Source organism: Misgurnus anguillicaudatus, chromosome 7 (assembly GCF_027580225.2).
Source record: "Misgurnus anguillicaudatus chromosome 7, ASM2758022v2, whole genome shotgun sequence".
Taxonomy (NCBI): Eukaryota; Metazoa; Chordata; class Actinopteri; order Cypriniformes; family Cobitidae; genus Misgurnus; species Misgurnus anguillicaudatus.
This window is the reverse complement of record NC_073343.2, coordinates 31,552,882-31,574,402: the sequence shown is the minus strand read 5'-3', so window position 1 is coordinate 31,574,402 and position 21,521 is coordinate 31,552,882. Positions and strand designations below refer to the sequence as shown.

Genomic DNA, 21,521 nt, shown 5'->3' with positions numbered 1-21,521 from the left:
CGAGATATCTCGTCAATCAAGAGAAAACGCTTCCCTGAAGTATTGCCCTATGGCAAGCGGCTGCGTGTCCGTGTCTGTTTTAAAGATCGCTCTGAATGGGATCTCTATGAAAAGTCAGTCACAAAAATGGAATTATCTCTGCTTTTTGCTCAAAATGTGGTGTTTTTGCAGAAATCTACTCATATTCAAAAGCTGATTACAAAAGAACTACTGAAGGTAGGATGAAACATTTTTGTTTGAAAGCAGAGGGTCTGTTCCTTCATTTGGTATATTGTATGTTTATATATTTAAAGAAGAACATTTTCTGGAAGGCATTAAACTTTTGTGAAAATCATGAAAACGCTGGCGCTGGCTGGCAACTTTTTTAAAAAATGCTGGCGGCGAAAGAGTTAATGACATTATTTTCATTTTTGGGTGAACTATCCCTTTAAATAGTATCATTCTACAACAACAACACTCCTCTTTCTCCACACTTGTTAACTTTATAGGGGTGGTTTTGCATACTTCATGTGTGACCTTTCAACATGATTTTGCATAATACTCTGAAAACAATTATTCATTCAGTCCTATTTTAACGTTCAAAAAAGTACAATATTTCTGTAAATGTCATGTTAAATTTCTATTATTTAATGTATAATAATAATTGAAAATATATGAGTGGTTTTAACTTTTTAATATATATTACTCTATAAAAGTAAGTAAATCTTTTCCACTAAAGTCCACTATATGGAGAAAAATCCTGGAATGTTTTCCTCAAAAAAAAAAATCTTGACTGAACAAAGAAAACAAAATTTTTTTACATGTTGTGTACATATTCCTGTACTTTCTGTTTGTATTTTAATAAAGAGATCGAAAAATATGGATGATTATTCAAACTTAAAACAAAGCTGGTGCTGGCCTACGACTTTTGCACAATACTGTATGCGTTTCTCCATGCGGTAGATCCCGCTGAATATTTTTGCATTGCAATGCGAGTACAGTAGTACAGTATGTGTTTTCATAATAAGTTAATATAATCAAGGCATGCAACGAGCACAAAACCTTAAACTTCTGACCATGCGGTACATTAAAATCTGAAATATTTCTGAAAACCTGAAAGTGAAATCTTTTTATTAAATGAAACCAAGAGCGATGACTATAATCCCAGATCAAATGAAATACTGTAACAGTAAAGATTTGCAGAACAACAAATTTGAAGATGACTGTGATCAGTCCGGTTAGTCTCAAAATTAAATCCTAAACTAAATCTTCACCTGATACTTGACCATCAACAACAATAAATATATTAACTGTATTGTAAAGCCAAACATACCTGTATACTGTTTGGTCTGTGTGGTCAAACCAATTCCCAAATATTTTCTGAAAAATATTAGTATTTGCTCAAGTCTGTACTTATCTGTGCGTTTAAGTTTCTTTGCATTGCCAAAATCAAGGCAGAAAATCTTTCTTTCAGTAAATAAATCCTGCAGCATTGGCGCAAAGGGAGCAGCTTCATAAATGCATTTAAACTGTAAACACTATTATAATGTTTAAATAATTAAAAAGCATCATTACGTAATTTGGTATGCAACTAACAAGAAAAAAATGCGCCTTTCCACACGATTCATAATCAAGAAAAAGTACTTCATTAATGCGGGAGGCATGAATCTAATTAAAACGAAAATCTGTTGAAGCCCTAATAAAACCACAAGCAACCGCTTGCATAAACACCACGTATAGGTAAAAAGATGAAAGACGTCAGGACAAAAACGCATTTTGCAACCTGGATGTTTGCTTTGTTTTTATGCAGTAAATTCAGAAAATAAAGTGAACAAGCGACTCACCGTGGTAACTTAAGGACAGCTGTGAATTGAGTGATGTGATACACTGAATCTTTTTATCCTTCAGTAAAGCCCCTGGACGGCACATCGAAAAAAATAAGCACTTCTCAGCAAAGCTGCAGGAGATTGGTGATGTAAATGTCACAAACACCCATACATGTTAGAGCCAAATCTCCGCAGGTGTCCACAGGACACGCCACATGGGGAAATATCAAGACACCAAGCGTCTCAAATGAGCTCAACAGACAGTTTGTGTCAATTACAAATAGATATCAAATAAAAATCCTTAGCGAATTTCCAATATTCATAAATATCGTCAATCCAATCCTTTAATCCATTAGGAATAACAATGAATGCCTATAAATGTTAGTGGTTTGGAATGACAGATGACGATCTTTAACTAAAAGTTATTAGCTTAAATTTTGTGCAACAGAAGCACTGATTGTGACATACGGGAGTTTTGTTGCATAGTTAGACGCAATAGCTTTGTTAGCTTTAAAGTTTTAAGAGTCTGCTTGTGCAAGCTGCATGCATTTAGGGAGGTAGCCTAATCTGTGTCTATGGCTTCATCTTATGCTCAGTGGATCTTTGGCTTTGCAAGACACTGAGCACACCTGAAGCTTCAGACACTCCTTCATTGGGGACCGTCTCTGTCTTAACCACTGGTGGCCAAGGCTTAAACGACAGGCCACGAGTCTCTCTGTGAGTCCCTGAACTGATGCACGGTAAACCTCTGGTTGGAGGAGGGAGCGCTTTAGCATTGTGGTTCATTGTGGGTCCAGGCCTTGCCTCACTACTGCCCCCTACGGGCAGAGCAGGGACGGTAACCCGTTTGTGCAGGCGAGGACGCTGCAGGAAAAGAGGGCTGGAGAATGATGGTGTTGATGTTCGCAAGACTTTATTTGGGATCGGTCTCACGATTTGTGAGTCACACTCGTGGTTGTCTTGGATGCGAAGGTGGGTGCTAAGCAACAGGCTCAACTCCTCTGGGTCGGGCAGGGATCTCGACTCCTCGCGAGGTACTCCAGTAGTGCTCGGAAAAGCAGGAGACCCCTCCCTGGCATCACTGCGGACCCCGGTGGGGACTGTTCTTGTTACTCTTTCCTGGATGAGGGAGTCGGGGTTGTGGTTGATGGGCTGAAGTATTTGAGGCTGTTGAAGACACAAGACAGAATGTTATAATGTGTAAAAAATTGTAATGTGTGACAGCTGACGTGTAAGAGTATTTAGCACTCGAAAACGGGATTGAACCAAGACAGTGTGCGACTGACTGTGTTGGGACTTGTGGGCATGTTCGCTAGTATGTTTTTTAGTAAATGCAACACACTCTGCACTGAATACAACAGGGCATCATGACACAACAGATAAGAGGCTTTTTGTATCTCTTGCTCACTCTAAAGGATTGTTTCTGCTATGTAAGAAAAAGTACAGAGTTGTACTGAGACCACAGCACCTCCTAGTGGCCAACTGTAGTTTCATCCAGCATCCAACATATCCATGTTATTGGTATCTGATCATATAACACCTCTAGATACAATCGCAAAACAGCACTGTCAGCTATAGCTTAACAGGGGAAATTAAAAGTCTTAAAGTCTTATGTTTTAAAACAAAGCGGGAGAAGCAATGGAAATGTAACGATAACCGATTTAATGGTTAACCGATATAAAAACGTCCAACGGTTAGTATTACACGTCATTTTATAATTACCATTTCGTGCCAGTGTCATGGCTAGAAAACCCCTGTCCAGTATCAACCAATTTAAGTAATAACATGAGACAAACACATTTATTCACATCTGCTCTCATGCGTTTGTGATGTAACGAGCCCCTAAGGTGACATTGGAGTAAAAAAATGCTAAAGTTCAGTTTCACGTGCGCACACCATACTTTAACGTGCGCACGCCATACTTTCACGTGCGCACGCCATACTTTCACGTGCGCACGCCATACTTGCACGTGCGCACGCCATACTTGCACGTGCGCACGCCATACTTGCACGTGCGCACGCCATACTTGCACGTGCGCACGCCATACTTGCACGTGCGCACGCCATACTTGCACGTGCGCACGCCATACTTGCACGTGCGCACGCCATACTTGCACGTGCGCACGCCATACTTGCACGTGCGCACGCCATACTTGCACGTGCGCACGCCATACTTGCACGTGCGCACGCCATACTTGCACGTGCGCACGCCATACTTGCACGTGCGCACGCCATACTTGCACGTGCGCACGCCATACTTGCACGTGCGCACGCCATACTTGCACGTGCGCACGCCATACTTGCACGTGCGCACGCCATACTTGCACGTGCGCACGCCATACTTGCACGTGCGCACGCCATACTTGCACGTGCGCACGCGAAATTAAACTTTATTTAATTTTTGCTCCATGTCCCCTTAGGGGCTCCGTAGTGATGACAGTGCTTCACTGAACAAATTTATATCCAAAAAATTTTACATTTAGAGAAATCTAGTTGTACGGAGACATGTTTACCTATTTCATTAGACAGATCCATCTTTTCTATCAATTTAAATTAAATTATGTCATTTGATAAGTTTAACGCTCCTTTCTACTTTATTCTCGCAACATACACAGACAGATGGCTTGCTGATTTGTCCTGTGTTTATATGAAAATCTGATTTACTTGTGTTTTATCTGAACTAGATTTATTGCACAATCCCAAATGTGCCATGATTAACATTAATGTTATTTATTGATGTTTATGCGATCAGAAGTGCGCATGAAAAATCAATTATAACTTTGGTTTGCATCAGTACCCTTTTACATTTCTAGAAATTGTTCACAAAACCATAATAATATTGATAATCAGGGTGATTTTGGTCACTGTAAACGTGAAGTAAAATTTTTATACAGTTTCATCTCTGAGAAGCAATAGCTTAGAATAAAAAATACTGAATAACAATGTAATAGGGTTTGACAAGGGTACAAGAGTTTGTCTGAGTGTTTGAGCGCAAGTAGCAAACTATTTGTGAGTTGGAGTGCAGACAGTTTCTTCCTATGTGACATCATTAAGTCTCAAGGGCGGAGAGACATGGGCTGACACCTGCAGGTAACACATTCATAATTCATTCATCTTTGTCTTTCTCTCACTTAGTGAGAACAGACCGACCCAAGAGACTGAACTTTTAAACCCAGTGAGGGCACAGAAGTGAGGGCAGATGAGAGAAGCTAAAGTTTAAACACTGTGAAAATATAACCTTGTTATCTTTAGAGTAAGATCATGTGAAAGATTGGAATCAATGAGTGAAATCAAACTTTGATGCTCCTTTTCTCATCATTAAATTATGAGACTTTAACCTCGATTTCAAATGTTTTCAAATATTATTCAATTTTATGGTCCTGATGGTCCAGACCTGGTAAAGGAAAATGAGTAACACAGAAAGCCCAGCTTTTTATGGAGTTGAAGAAACGCTATTAGTATGAAACCACAGTGCATGCATGTTGTTACAGCACAGCATGTTAAGCCAAAAGAAATGATCACACACAAACATGCAGCACTATTACAAACAAAAACAACAAAAGTAAAAAGATCTTCAAACAAACAAACAGTTTGCTGCTTGTAGTCGCTCTGCGTTTGTTGACCGAGTCAAATTGGCACCAAAGTGTCATCATTCCAGAGCCAAAGATTGTACACGCTTTAAATGTTAATTAATCTCCATGAATACCCGAGGCTACGTTTACACGACAGCAATGTTGCAAAACAAACATAATCAGTTATGTTAGAGTTAAACATTTTGAGTTCTACTGTCCTGAAAATCATCCAGCTGATCTCCCGGGCTGGCGGCGCTTAGACAATTAGCATCGCGCTCAAAAAGTAACCAATGTGATTCGATATTTTCCTATTTAAAACTTGACTCTTCTGTAGTTACATCGTGTACTAAGACCGACGGAAAATTAAAAGTTGTGATTTTCTAGGCAGATATGGCTAGGAACTATACTCTCATTCTGGCGTAATAATCAAGGACTTTGCTGCCGTAACATGGCTGCAGGCGGCATATGATATTACGCAGTGCCAGAAAATAGTCAACTTTTAATAGCTGGGAACTATTTTTGGGCACTCCGTAATATCATTACTCTTTGGTTATTTTTAAGCGCGATGCTAATAGTCTAATCAGGTTCAATGAATTATGCTAAGCAATGCTAAAAGTAGTACCGCCAGACCCAAAGATCCGCTGAATGGATTCCAAAACAGTAGAACTCAAACGTTTAACTCTACGGGAGCTGGAAAATGAGAAAAGTGTAATGTCCCATTAAACGAATTGACGACTAATACACTGTCTTATGTGTGCCAGGCCAGTAGATGGCGATGTTACCTTGCAAAGAAACATTGCACACCGGTGCACATACGCATTCTAGTGCCGCAGGGAAGATATTTTTGTGGGCAAAACCCAAAATCGATTTAGCATTTTAGGACTTCCGGTTCCAACCTGAAAAAATCAATGGGTTTCTTGAATGGGATTTTGATTAAATGTCCAAAATAAGATCTTGGGTTAACACCAGCCCAATATATTTTTACGTTTTATTCTACAACATAAAACGCACCAGTAATACCCACTCGTGAATTTTACATGTCTTTAAAAGGGCGGTTGATAACAAGTTCCTACGTGGGACTACAGACTTTGTCGGGGACTTTAAATGTCATCACGCATGAAGATCTCAAAAACAACACAAGATCCCAATTAAAATTCATACACAGAGTTTTTCCTTATCAGGAAACATGTTTTAAATGTGTTTAACAAAGTCTGAAAGAGTTGTCAGAAGCTTGGTGGTGATGACATTGAAGTGGTGTAGTTAGCTTGTAGCATAAAGTTAGCTTTTCATTTATAGTTAACGCATTTAGACTTCGAAATTCATAAAAGTTGTGTTCATCTGTGAAAATTATCTTTGTAGGACAAAACAAATTTGTCTTTAACTTTAACACAAAGCTTTTTTTTTTGATAATCTATAAGTCTAAAAAAAGTAAATAATGGGCTTTTGTCGAGGGAACCAGTGTCCTGCTTACTTGGCCTAAAAAAAAGTCATCCCTGCGGCACTCTATACAGAAAAAAATACAAGCCATCAAGACAACGAAAGTAATAAGCAGTTTTGCTTAGATTTTACTACAAAAATCTTAGGTTTTTTACTACAAGTGACCTTGGATGCAAAAATGTGTAAACTTTCTATAAGCAGCATTAATAAACGTAGTATCTTGAGCAGCACAAACACAGTCCAATAGGCCACCATTATTGTTTTGGTTATACTCAAGCACACCTATAGACTGTGAATGATGTTAGCGGTATCACAGATTCAACTTTACGTAGTTTACATTGATACCCGTCTATAAAAGTTTACGTTTTTAGGAGCCCAAAACATCGCTGCCGTGTAAAATAACATCCAAACCGCATAAAAACGTTTCCGCTTATAGTTAAAAAAAAGTTTTTGTATAAACGTCCCCTGAATGAGGGAGTACATTCAACTTTCCAGTAGAATGAGTCAAATTTTTCTTTTTACGAGTCAAAGAGTCAGACTGTGTCAAATATGTCTTTATTCAACAGAGTCTAGTTTTAGCAAGAGCAACACCCAAGGCTATAGAGATGAGCGCAGAGAATTAACAACCTCTGAAATGTTTCACAAGATAACCTTCGTAACGTTTTCGTTGAATATTACAACAATAGAAAGAGCTGTAATAAAGTCCGCCTCTAATTCAGTCGTTCGTCTTACCGTAGGGTTAGTGTGAAAAAATGCGGCCATTTTGATAATAGAAGGGTTTTTAATATCCTGGCTTTGTGCAGGAAGAGGTTATAATACCAATTCCTGGAGAGTTATCGGATCATTTTATTTTAATTGTCCTCTAAAACCGTCCTGTGTTCCCCTGGGCAGTCACAGGACTGATGACAATTGCAATGTGGCCAATGTCCTGCTTTTGTGTATTTGATGTTTAAACTTCAGTCCACCTGTGCAGACAGATAAATGTTTGGATAAAGTCTCTGTGTGTATGTGTGAGCTGGAAGAAATGATGGTTTTCCCAGAAAGCGCCAGTAAACATTGGAGCTCCGTCAGGGCAAAGACAGATCTAACATAACCACAGCAATCACAGAGGACAAGATGAGCACTTAAAACAGGTGGTTTGGGGTGAAAGAGAAAGTCATGCCAGCTGTGTGCATTTGATATTTAGTGTGTAATGAGAATTGTTTGCATCCTCTAAAACTAACATGCGGAAAGGCGACACGACAAGCATGCATTGGTGGATCACTTCATGTCAATGAGCATGCAAAGGTTGAAGCTTTTAGTAGCTGTTACTGTACCACGCTGTGTCACGGAAGAAATGTACTAGATGCTCCACCCCTGTTGTCCAGGGGCATTATGGGATAGGCAGAGGGGGAGAAACAACACAGAGCACAGTGTTGTCAATTTGAAAATAGGTAGAAGCAAAAGAAGGAACAGACCGAAGAAACGGAAGAGAATGGAAAGATATAAAGAATACATTAGTAAATAGGAGACATAAAACAGAAAAAATGTATGTTGAAGCAGACAAAATGCTGGAATATTTTCAATCCAGCGTTGGGTCAAAAAGAGACGAACCTGCTGGGTTAAATTAACCCAGAAAATGTTTCTATTTGACCCAAAAAATTGATTTAAACAACCCAGAATAGGTTACATTACAACCATGTCCCTTTTTGACCAAACGCTGGGTTAAAATTAACTAGGGCTGCACGATTATTAAAAAAAAGATCTCGATTCAAACAAACACACACAATCTCATTCCTAAATTATAACAATTCTTCTGTCTATTAAACCTTTGACAGAAATCAACCCGGAATATTGAAATATGTCTCAGCGCTGTTGCGGAGTCAGAGAGAGTCTTTATCATGTAAAGGGAGATTTTTAAACAGTGGGTTGCAATCACAATCCTTCATTGGTTCACTCTTTAAGGGGCTGTCCACACGGAGACGCATATCACTGTATACGTATAAATTTGTTATCGTATTGCCGTTTCGTCCACACGGATCCGGCGTTTTGAGAGAGCGAAACCGCTATTTTTTGAAACCGGGTCCTAAAGTGAATAAATCTGAAATCGACACCCTTGTGGTTTCGTGTGTACGTCAATCCGTATATTTTGTGAAGCGAAAACGTCATCACATCACGTGTCGGAAGCGTCACACGTAACAGCAACAACAATAACGGCGGACTACGTGATTGTGTTCGTGCTACAGAAGCTACTAAAGCCTACTAGCTTTATTACCGCAAAATCTATTTCTTCTATGCAATTGTGGTGAGCAACAAGCGATAATGGACAACACCATACGTTGGTTATGCGCATGCTCAAAGTCTTCTTCTTCGTGTATAGTGTATATCTGTGGCAGAATTACAGCGCCCCATACTGGTCCGGCATATATACTACACCGCTTTCAGTCGGTTTCAGTGGTTTCGTGTATACGGATTATTTTTTTAGAACAAGGAAAAAAAATGATCGGATAGGGAATGCACCGGCTTCGTGTGGACAAAGCCTAAAACGACGCGTTTAAATCGCAGAAGCAGCTCAACTTCATTGTACTGAACTAAAAAAGGCTCATTCTTAGTTAATAAAAACAATACAGTTCATTTTGTAAGGTCTTTATACACAACTTATAATATAGTTAGAGATCCTTCTAACTGTGGGTTCACACCAGCCGCGTTTGAGGCATCAAATTTGCGTCTACCGCGTCTAGTTTGCCGCTTGAACATTTTTGAGTTTACTCGCTTCATTCGCGCGTGAAATTCTAGTCATTGAGATACTCACGTGAAAATTCGCGTCATGGGAGGGGCTTCTGCGACTCTTGCTTTCTGTAATCAAGTCACTACTAGAGCAAGCTCCTGATTGGTTAACGTGGCACGCTTTTCCGCCAAAGTTTAAATTTTTCAACTGGCGGGTTTCCCGCAGCAACCCTCAATTCGTGCCATTCGCGCAAACTAGACGCGCGAATGAGGCGGAATCGCGCCTACCGCACCACACTAAACGCCTCATTCACAACGTGGGACCTCCGGATGCGCATCAACACATCTTCAGATTGACAACATTAAAATCACCCGCGCTTGACGCCTCTACCGCGGCTGGTCTGAACGCAGCATAAAAGTTACACAATGCCCCTTTAAACCTAAGCTTCATCCCTTTTCAGTGTCTTTCTAAACATTTTTCTATGACTCTATACAGCTGACTAACTTGTACACTGCCACAAAAAATATTTTTAAGCACCAAAAACTCAGATTCTTACACACATTTGCTGAGAAACCAATAAATTGAAGCACATACAACCAATAAAACGGGGATATACTCTTTGTTTTTCACTGTGTATAAAAGGTTTTCTTATTCAACCTCACACACACACCATCTATTACAGATGCATGTGGTCAAGCTGGTTCAGGCAACACATGTTGGGTCTTCAACTGACCGCACTGGTGCGCAAAGATGTTTACTCAAAATCCCTGAACAAAACGCACCTGCTTCCCATGCTTCACAGCTTATCCACACAGACACGCACACACAATGTAATAGATCGGTGTGTTCAGCCAGTGACCCATCTAAACCCGACAGACACACTTCAAAGCCTTTACAGCAGGGAACTGCTGACTCTGTCTGAAATGCTTTCACTTTTCCATCCACAGTATCTCCCTTTCACACATCAAATCTCTCTGACACCCTCTCCTGAGACTGAACTGGTCTCCTTACACATCCTAAAACTACCACTATATTTATAAATAGTAATCCTATTTATAAACCTATATAGAGACAGCATCCCAGAAAGAAAAAAAACAGAGAGAGAGAGATGGGTGGAAAGAAAGGTTTGCAGAGAGACCGGGTTTAAAGATGAGGGGTTAATGACTCACTTTGTCTGCGTTGAGGCATGCTGGCACGAGGTGCAGCCTGGTACTGGCACTGCCAGGGAGTGAGTAGAGAAGAAGTGGATGCAGCCTGCAACACACACACAGAAAAACCGTGACACACACAGACGTACACAACGAGCACACGTGCACAAACATCTGTAGAGAGAGAAACTCCAGTGAACCGAGACTAACACGTAGTTTAGTAGGCGAGACTCGCTCGCGGATGCATCACACAGGCACTTTTGTCTGAGAACTACTACAATGAATGTCTGAACATTACATTTAAATGCCTGCGAGGAACAACAAGAACATGAGTGCCCGTGGTCCAGGTACATCTAATAAATGCCCTCTTACTCCACTTTAACTCGTTCTGCTTGAGCAAGGCGTATTCATTTCACCCCCGTTGTGAATGCTGTTAATATGGGCGGTTAAATGAAAATGTTCTGCACACTCAGTATGTGTGAAACAGGCGGTAGGGTTATGGTTTGGGCATAGAACAGCTTTCCTATCAACCAATTATCAATTATCTCCGCCTTCTGGTTTTACATTTATGCATTTGGCAGATGCTTTAAATGTGCCATCTTTGGTGATCCCAACTTTAGTTAGTGTGTAATGTTGCTGTTAGAGCATAAATAATACATGCAAAATTATAAAGCTCATAGTTTAATGCCAATCAATATATTTTCTTTAACAGAAATCGCTTTTTAAAGAGTAACTAAACCCTAAACCAACCTTTTTTAGTTAATGATCTGTAAGAATGATGCTTTATTAGCGCTGTTCGTTGATTTTAGTAAGTTTTATGACATTTGGATATAAAGTGTTTCAATACTACAATATATGGTGTAAAAACGTCTAAGTGCTGCCCTCTTCAGGTTGAACGGTGGCTACTGCAGTTGAATTTTCCTGTTGGATGTTGGGTCCAAAAAATAACTCTTGACGTAAGCAGGTTCAAGCTCACCACGCCCTTGTTACGATCTCACCACACACTTGGTACGAGCTTAGTCCGTCCCCTCGATCTCCGTTGGGATCTGCCCAATTTCTTGCATTTTTCAAATATTGCCAGTGGGTGGAGTCAGGCTCTGACCAGGGGTTTAGTTACGCTTTAAGGACTACAGAGAACGGCTGGTTTGGACTACAGCCCACTACTTTCCAGGTATATGATGACAATATTCTGACCTCCACCTACATGAATATGGCAAAAAAGGCCTTGTTCCTTGTTGCACTTGCACGGAGAAGAGGAGGAGTTGCGTTAGCAGAGTGTTTTTGTCGCCATGCCATCGAGATGCTGTTATTTTCATCTCGGAGTCAAATCTCTTTGTTTGGCCTTTGCTGAGGACAGCTTCCTCAATGTGGCGTGACCTTTCCGGACAACGTGCGCTAAGCTGCTGTCGAATCACAACACACTGAACTCGTTTCGTATTTCTGAAGGAGGGACTTCATAGAACAATAAAGACATCAGCCCGTTTTTAGGAGAGTGAAAACAGCGGTATAGATATAAGTAAATTGTGTGAAAAATACTTAATTTTTTCAATATAACATGTGAAGAGTTTGGTTCCAAAACGCGATAAATTCCATTTTTAAAAGTTAGTTTAGTTTAGTTTTACGCAAAATCCGATATCTGTCATTTTATTCTGTCATTTTTTTTCCATTTTTTCCAACCCGCGACAAAGACCAGTCTTCCTTCTCTGCAGAATGCAATAAATCCGCTCAACAAATCACAGCGCACCATTCCACGCATTGTAAACAACAATGGCGGCGTGTTGAATTCACACAGAATCCTAGTTTTCCTCATCTACTTTGTACTTTGTGATCAACAAACAAACAAAAACAAAATAATACTTTTGTTGGCACTGATAAACCTGTGGTGGTTTTCTGTGGCGGGGAAGAAACGTAAACAGTCAAAATCGAATCATTTATGCGAGAGGCACTCGGGCGAAGCAAAATTGACAGCTGTTGCTTGTTCTCCTGACGGCATCAAGCTTCTGTCATGCTAACACATTGACCCCAGGGGATCTTGTGAAAAACTTTCAATTATTTTACTCAAAGTCAACAAAAATCGAGCAGGACAACCAGGACAAAACATTTTACAGACGTCCTAATGATGACAGCAACAATAGTCCCTTTCACACATACAGTCTTTACTGGTAATTTACTGGTAAATTGCAGTTAACATGTCATGTGTGAACAGAACCTTTCCGGTAAATCAGTGCTCCCAATTTACCAGTAAGACAGGTTGTAATTTGCCGGTAAGCGCTGTGTGTGAACAAAAAATATAGCATTACCGGCATTTAGATGACGTCAGACCGCGCTGACAGATCGGGCGGGCCAATCAGAAAGTTTTTTATACAGGTGACGCGGTTTCCCCCAGACTGTTTACGGACGTTTCCACACACATGTTGCTTAAAAGTCGAGCACACCTGAAGTTAACATCCACATTTCTTCACCAAAGTTGTTTAAAACAGCTTACCATCTAATTGTCAAATTGCCGACGTCCTTAGCACTAGTGGTGCACGATATATCGGCCGCCGATATAATATCGGCCGATATGGTCATTTTTTTACACATCGGCATCGGTCCGATGTCAAAATAGGGCCGATGTGAACAGGCCGATAATCATTCCTGTGTATTTGACGTGTGTGTGTAGGAGACGTGAGTGTGGGGGCGAGTATGTTTGTTTTTGCACAAGCGCATAAGTTACACATATGCTGAAGCAGGTTCTGTGTCTGAAGTCTGAAGAAGATCCTCGCTATGCTGTGTGACAGGGTTCTCCAATACGTCGATCGCGATCGCAAAGGCAATGCCGGTAGATTGCACATAAGTTAACTGTGTATCCTTATGCTGCTCCATGCCTCCAAGAGTAATTGTGACACACGTGAGTCTTTTTCAGTTGCTGTGCCTTTCTTCTCAAATGTGTTTTTATAAATCTTATGCCTGCCCGCCAGAGCATGCGAGCGGTGCGGAGCGGGAGCGGCGTGGTAATATTTCTATCAGAGCGCAGAGCGCATTTCCGAAATGTCCGCTCCACTCGATCAATACGTTCAGCACCGCTCGCTCATCCCAGAATGCCCTTTGGTAATTTGCTAGTTCGAGAATCTGTAAAAATGGCTAGCAATAAGTTATGGAGTTCAAATATTGTTTTAATGAAGTCGCCAGCCTCACATAGAAATGAAAGAAATGAAACTAAGATGACAGAATAACTGTAGTGTCGTCTGCATCTAGATGCAGTTTTAAAGATTAAAATTAGGCTACTTTAATCTAACTGATCAACACAAATACAAAGCGCCATAACATAGGCTAACTGATTGCTCACCAGCATTAAAACCACTTAAAATAAGAACCTTTATAGTTCTCCGCTCCGTGGATGAGAAAGATTCAGCCAAAAACGCCTTTAATATTAACTGACTGAACACTTGACTCTTCCCTGGACATTTAGATATTATTTTTTTCATTAACAGCATGCGTGGAACATTATAAGCATTGATGATAATCTGCCGACTCGACTGATTCAGCACGTCATCTATTTTACAGAGAGTCCGCTTAATTAACGGCTTTTCGTTCGGTCCGTGTGAGCTAAACATTTTTGTTCTATAATTTGCTCTCGCGGCTATATTTCTAAATATTTTTGACCAAGTAACACTCGGGATAAAATGTAAGTTGTTTTAGATAGCATTTAAGCTTCTGAAATAATGACAAATCAGTCTGACTAAAATGATATATCCAGATGAATTTAGCCAAAATAATGATTTATTCGTTTTCATACTATATAGATACACGTTAATTTATCTACCAATATACTATTGAAAATGCCATAAATACTCATGGCCTTCTGTATTGCATTCGTTTTGTACATTTACAGGTTCATAAATACTGTCTAATTTTAATTTCTTTAAGACAGAGCTGTGTTCTGTATTTACTGATGCACTGTAAATTTGCACTTAAAAACCTTCTTGTTAAGAAATTGTTCTTCAATTTGTTTTAGTTTTTTCAAATAATATATTTATATAACAGTATAGTTTGTTAATCTTTCTCATAAGGGGAACGAATTATTATAATATTTCGTAATTACTTATTACATTTATTATTACTTAAAATTAGTAAAACAAGTGGATGTCGTGGAAACAATTTGTTAATTTTAATTATATCCGGAGCTCCGTATCAGTTAAACTATAATAGCCAACACACAACTGTACATGCGATTTATCAGCTAATACTTTAATTAAATGCAATTATCCAAGAAAACAATTAGGCTTACTAAAATTTTTTTTATATCTGAGCAGGAATTGGTTTATTTGCGAGCGTGAGCGGAAAGTTAACGGAGCGCTTGCTTGGGCGGTGAGCGACTGAAGTGGAGCGCTTGAACAGTAGAGCGGAATATTTAGCGGAGCGTCACACCGCTCTGCCTCTGCTTCACTCACATGCTCTGATGGTGACAGCCCTAAATCCAATGTAAAGATATATGCAGTATAGTCCACGCATTTAAAGTGTTTTTAGCATGTAGAACTTGTCGGCTAAAAGTCTGGACACCACTGTCTTAGAGTAATTGTGAAACACAAAGTCTTTTTGAATTGCTGTGCTTTTCTTCTCAAATGTGTTTTTATAAATCTTATGCCTGCCCGCTGCAGTGTAAACTTCCGAAATTTACCAGGATGCAATCGCATTCTTTCCTTCATGCAGCTGATGCACGCGCCCGGTGTGTGTACGCGCGCCCGAGCGAACGAGGGAGGAAGAGAGAGAGAGAGAGAGAGCTGCAGCATTGTGCTGATTTATATGCTTCTGATACTATTGTCATTTTCTTTCTAGTTTGTTTTACTAAACCGTGTCTCTGCTATTTTATACAGTACTCGACATGAACTCCAGGATTTTTTTCAACTTCTCAAAAAAATAGAGTAATGGTGACAGCCCTAAATCTAATGTAGAGATATATGCAGTATAGTCCACGCATTTAAAGTGTTTTTTTAGCATGTAGATCTTGTCGGCTTTATCATTTTAAAAGTAGATCACCACACAAAAAAGTCTGGACACCCCTGCTGCTGTGTGCAATGAGAGTGAGGGCCGGGTGATACGAGGGGGAGTTCGGGACAAATTGTTCAACACAACTAATTTGATCACCCACTTAAAAAATAAGCATTCCGAAGCTTACAAAGAATAAGCTTACATATCAATCAGCTAATTGATGACATTTTGCACATGGGTAAAGGTGCCCAATCAGTCATTTCTGGGAATAAATTACAAAAGTAAAAAAAATGTTTTGGAAAATAGCTATTTATGATTATCATTAAAATGTGGTTTCTATACAGAGATATCGGCATCGGCAAATATCGGTATCGGCCATAACAGACAAGGGTCATATCGGTTATCGGTATCGGCCAAAATTTTCACATCGGTGCATCACTACTTAGCACACCATCTGTGAAGCCTAATGTGCAAACGCGCAGGTTCCGTTTGACGCCGCCTAACGCAATGTTGTTTGGTCATGAGCAACTTCGCGACCGTTTGCCACAGATGTGAAAACAACAAAATACGGACCGTGGATATTAAGTCATAACCCGCCGTTTACAAATACGACACGGACGGAGCTCGCCGGCCGCGCGCCACAGGTAACTTCCGCTTTCTCTCCGAATTTACCGGTATTTTGATACTGATGTGTGAATGATGTCTTACTGGTAAAAAGACGGAACGTCACTGCATGTGTGAACAGCACATTTTTGTATTTACTGGTAAATTCATTCTGGTAAATTCATGGTAATTTACCAGAATTACTGTGTGAAAGAGGCTAATGACAGTGTTCTTAATATGACAAAGTGATTTGATTAATGCCATTAATGTTTATTTTTATCAGTGTATAGCACTAGTCAACTAAATGAATATAACATGGCAAAGATGAATGCACATTTATATATTGATTAATAGATTTATTAGCATTTTGAAAAAAAAGTCATGATTTATTGCATTTTGTGGAAAAATAATCAGTTTTTGTAATAAATCTTTGAAAATTATACAATTATGGATTTGAATTGTTAATGTTATTATAACCTAAAGATACTATGTGAAAGTTTGTAACAGAAAATAGTGTTTTTTTATCTTGTCACTTTCTTGGTATTGAAAACACATTTTTACCCAAATTAGTCAAAATGGATTTATTGCGTTTTGGAACCAAACTCTTCATGTGTTCATGAACACTTGTTATATTGCGCACCGTATACACAATCAAAGCTTGAAAAACACAGGAAAAATCGGTACATTTAATATAATGTCTTGCAGTGCATTTAATAAATACGTTTTTTATTTATCATCTATCAATTAACTAACAGCTTGCCATTCTAAAGGTACAGTATATGGGTTTTTAGCGTCATCTAGTGGTTAGATTGCAAATTGCAACCAACCTCAATTTCGAGACGTAATGAGAAGCTACGTTAGCTGCCACAGGACAAACATGTCGTTGTCTGAGACAACGCAAGGACAAACGCAATCTCTAGAACAGTGGTTCTCAAACTGGGGGCCCCGAGATGGTGCCAGGGGGGCCCCAGTTTTATAACATTTTATAAAATAAAAACAATTTATCATGAATTCTTTGCAATTAAACCTAAAAAAAATAAGGCTACTAACCAACAGCACTACTTTGTATCATTCAATATGTTTTGCTTAATTAAAAGTTGAGTTTTAGAAAAAAATTTTGTCATACTGTAAGTTTTCTTTGGGGGGGGCCGCGAAGGAATGTGCCATACACAAGGGGGGCCACACGCTGAAAAAGTTTGAGAACCACTGCTCTAGAACAATTTGTCCATTTAGGGCTACTGTAGAAACATGACGACGACTTCCTTATAAGGTGACCCGCGGTGTATGTAGATAAAAACAACTCATTCTAAGGTAATAAAAACAATACAGTTCATTACGTAAGGTCTTTATACGTATAGTTATGTATATTATATTGCATTTCTGTCAAGAGATCCTACTAAAAAGTTACACCTGTAAGTTGGTATATTTCCGCTCTGTCCATCAAAAATCTAATTTGTTGATTGTGCATTCCAATTAATATCAAACTGCAGTTGGTTTGTTTTGATTTAAGCCTTCATAACTAAAAAAAATACAGCTAAGTAGCACAATAAAACACAATAAAAACATAACAACATAATAATAAACAAAAGTTTTGACAAAAATGGAGTTATCTCGTTATGGAACCAAACTCTTTATTTACTTGCCCATAATCCTCCCCCTAACCATGCAAACCGTATTGTAAAAGTGTTTACACCCCATTTTGTTGCACCATAGGGAATTTCTGAAGCAATACTGAAAACAAAACTAATCATAACAAACCTGATGCCCAGAGCATTACAGGTTTTAGTAGGGTTGGAGTGGGTTGACCTGAGGAGGAACTCTTATTAAATCTTACATTATGGACCTTCAGAGAATGCATAGACATGTAAATGTATGACATAAAAGGTCCAAATAAAAGTAGTCGTCTCATCCTTACATGCCCTCAGACCTCCCTTCCCTCCCTTTGATACATATTGCACAAAAAAGCACAGTGATTGTCAGTCTTGCAATTTCTGGGTATCCGGGTGCACAGGGTCTTATCACAATGCCTGAAAACCAGGCAAAAAAGATTTGACATTTTGTGAGATGTCACATTGGACCTTTGAAGGAAACTTTGAAAGGATTTTGTTTGAGCAGCAAGAAAAACAGATATTCTTCGGCAAAATTGATCCGAAATTGTATCCGGAGTAACATCTGTGAAATAATCTGTGCTTGTTACTTTTCGATTACACAACAACGGCGCACTGGTGGCCTGAACATTTTTGAAACAAGTTTTGAAGTGCATGTTTTTAATAACAATATCGTTTTGTCTCCATGTAAACTACAAAATATTTATTTGTGAGACATCATGCGCATGCATATTATGTTTTCAGATGTTTTGTTATTGCCCACTACTCGGTTGGCATACATAACACAGTATCAATGTTGTCATCTGTATGCAAAAAAAATTTTTAGTACATTGCCGCAGTTATTAACTACAGTTTAGTTTAACATAAAGAATCAATTAGGGCTATGACTGAATCAGAAAAGTGCCGTTACAAAAAAATTAAAGGATGTTGAACCAGAAACATATTCATATTAAATCCCAAGGATTTAACTTTCTGCTTTCATAAAATGAAACACTGTTAACAGGCTACAAATCCATCCTCTTCGATTTTAATCTTTAACACTAACAAGCGCACATACCAAACATCCCCTTTGTTTTCCCAAAAAACAACTTTAGCCCTCATTTCCACTTTCAGATTCTTCTCACCAGAGTTTCCTCATCTCACCTCCTTCTAATCTCTCCTGACTCGGGTCATTTATCTCGTGCTGTTAGCTTTACCGATTGTGTGCCGGTGTCCAATAAGAGCACGTCCCTAGTAAACAGCCCGGGCCGGGGCTCTGAAAGCTAAGCCACCTGGACGGGTGCCGTGTGCTTCACTTAAATAGGAGATGACAATCATTCTGTACTCTGCGGTAGATCGTCGTTTTCCCCAAACAGCTGCAAATTGGCCAAATCGGCACCTCGGCAAACCAGACCCCGCTCTGGGAGTCCCGCGAGACCGCCGAGCTATTTCGTCGTGAAATACGAATGCGAGGAAAGGACGGATAAGAGAACAGAAGGAATGTGTTGTCTGATTTGTCAGGCGTGACAACACATTTGCTTCTTACTTTTGTAAACAACTAGCCAGCATAAAACGTACAGGGGTTTGGGGGGAAATGGGAAATGAGAGCAAGAGCGACAGCTCGGCAAGGACGTGCGCACAGACATGCGCGTCTGACATTTCGGGGGAATTTCGGGATGATGCGATCGTGTTGACACGCATGCTGCTAGCGAGATAAAGAAAAAGAACTCACAGCGTGATGATGATGGGGCGGCCGCCACCCCGTCTGAGTGGATTTATCATGATGTGTTCTTCTCTCACCTTTGATCCCACACTTTTGCTGATGACAGTGACATCTCATTGGCTGAGAGAGAGAGAGAGAGAGAGAGAGCGAGACAAAAGTTTTACATAAATGAAAATGAAAAATGTGTCGTCACAATGATGGGATGTTGACTTGTTATGTGGTTGCTAACGGTTATGTGTGTTCTGAACTGGTTGCTATGCAGTTGTTAGGGTGGTTGCGCACTGCCCCAAGTTCCTTCTATATTTTGGTTTTTATGCTGCGTACACACCAAATGCGAAGCATCGTGTTCCTCGCCGTAGATTACTCTCTGGATTAAACTTCGTGTCATGCAAATTTTCTACTTGAGTTGAATATTTTCAACTTGCGTGGAAGACAAATTGAGGCGAAAAGCTCGTTTGCGCAAATTCTATTCACGTCTTTGCATTAAATTGGTATGTAATACTGTAGGGATGGGACGATTACCGGTTTCACGATTAACCATAATAAAATGTACTGACAGTTAGTATTATCATTTAAAATTTAATTATCATTACAACCATGTTTGATTACCGTGATTTTGAAAAATTGCGGTAAATCCTGTCCAGCCAGAATCAGTATGACGCAGGCACGCACATGCAACAGTTTTTAGCACAAGGCGGCATTTAAGGGATAATGTATTGTATTCATTTACGGTAAACTTATTAGACAGAATTATTTATTTTTTACCACAGAAATAATTTCAGGGACATGAAATATTCAATTGTGATTTTCAAAAATAAAACTACAAAAAAAAAGATTTCAGTTTGAGTATCAGTTCTTTTTGAACATTTCCATCTCATTTGAACAAAACCATGATAATATTGATAACCGTAATAACTTTGGTCACTATAATCATGATATGCAATTTTCATACCGTCCCATCCCTAAGTCTGTACCGGTGCAAATATTCAAATTCGCTTCTGGTGTGTACGTAGAAATGCTTGTACATCTGTTAAATGATAATTTTTTTTTTTTACTTTTTAACAATACGAGAAAATAAAACTAAACAAGATGTTTAACTCTTTCCCTGCCATTGACGAGTTATCTTGTCAATTAGGAGAAAACATTTCCCTGCCAATGACGAGTTTTTATGGCAATCCATATTTCTGCTACTATCCACTAGGTGGCGCTTTTACCCAACTTATAAAACACTCAAACATCCACTGATCCAAAAACACTAAAAACTCTGTGTATGTTTTGATTATCGCACTGAATCTGATCTCTAACAAAAGTCCTTCACAAAAGTGGAATTATCTCAGCTCTTTGCTCCAAATTTTGTATTTTTGAAGAAACCTACCCATTTTTGAGAGGTCATAAAAAGAGAACAAATGAAGATAGGATGAAACGTTATTATTAATATTTTTATTTTATTTTTTTATTTTTTTTTTAAACAGAGGGTCTGTTCTTTCATTTCATATATTGTATTTTTATATATTTCAAGTTTTCTTTTATTTTTAAATTTAACATTTTCTGGAAGACATTAAACTTTTGTTAAAATCATAAAAAAATGCTTGCTGGCCACTTCATTTTAAAAACGCTGGCGGGGAAAGAGATTAAGTCCGATAGTTGAAGTCCAATTGCTTGAGGAAACAGGTCATCCTTTATGCCCATAGCACAAAAACTGAGGATAAGTTTGTCAAAATCCCTAAACGTTTGCTAACAACTACTACTACCACTAATAACCACTTAATCCAGTTCTAATGTAAAAAAACTAAAAATGATTTGCTTTCATCTCCGTTTTGCCATCAGCACAATAAAAGAGGGTTAAGTTTGTTAGCACTAATGATATAATTGCTTACCGAAGGGGACATTAATTGGGATGAAAGGTGGAAGTGCACGTGTTGATGCATCATTTAGCATGTTTTCAGGACTGTTAATGAACAGTGCGAGG

General features: G+C 39.1%; 1 protein-coding gene across 4 annotated transcripts in view; it reads right to left on the bottom strand.

The window, feature by feature from the left end:
• Window positions 1–229: 229 nt before the first annotated feature.
• Window positions 230–21,521, bottom strand: part of ccser2a (coiled-coil serine-rich protein 2a) — a 57,569-nt gene continuing 36,277 nt past the window's right edge. For 2 of the 4 annotated variants that reach the window (XM_055171439.2, XM_055171440.2), the window contains exons 10-11: window positions 19,562–19,672; window positions 230–2,972 (exon numbers count right to left, since the gene is read on the bottom strand). In XM_055171439.2, the coding sequence (XP_055027414.2) occupies window positions 2,379–2,972; window positions 19,562–19,672 (705 nt within the window). In that variant the 3' untranslated portion in view covers window positions 230–2,378. Of the gene's footprint in view, window positions 2,973–8,130; window positions 8,171–10,690; window positions 10,776–19,561; window positions 19,673–21,521 lie in introns of all 4 variants that reach the window. The other 2 variants (XM_055171441.2, XM_055171442.2) reach the window with 2 other exon arrangements.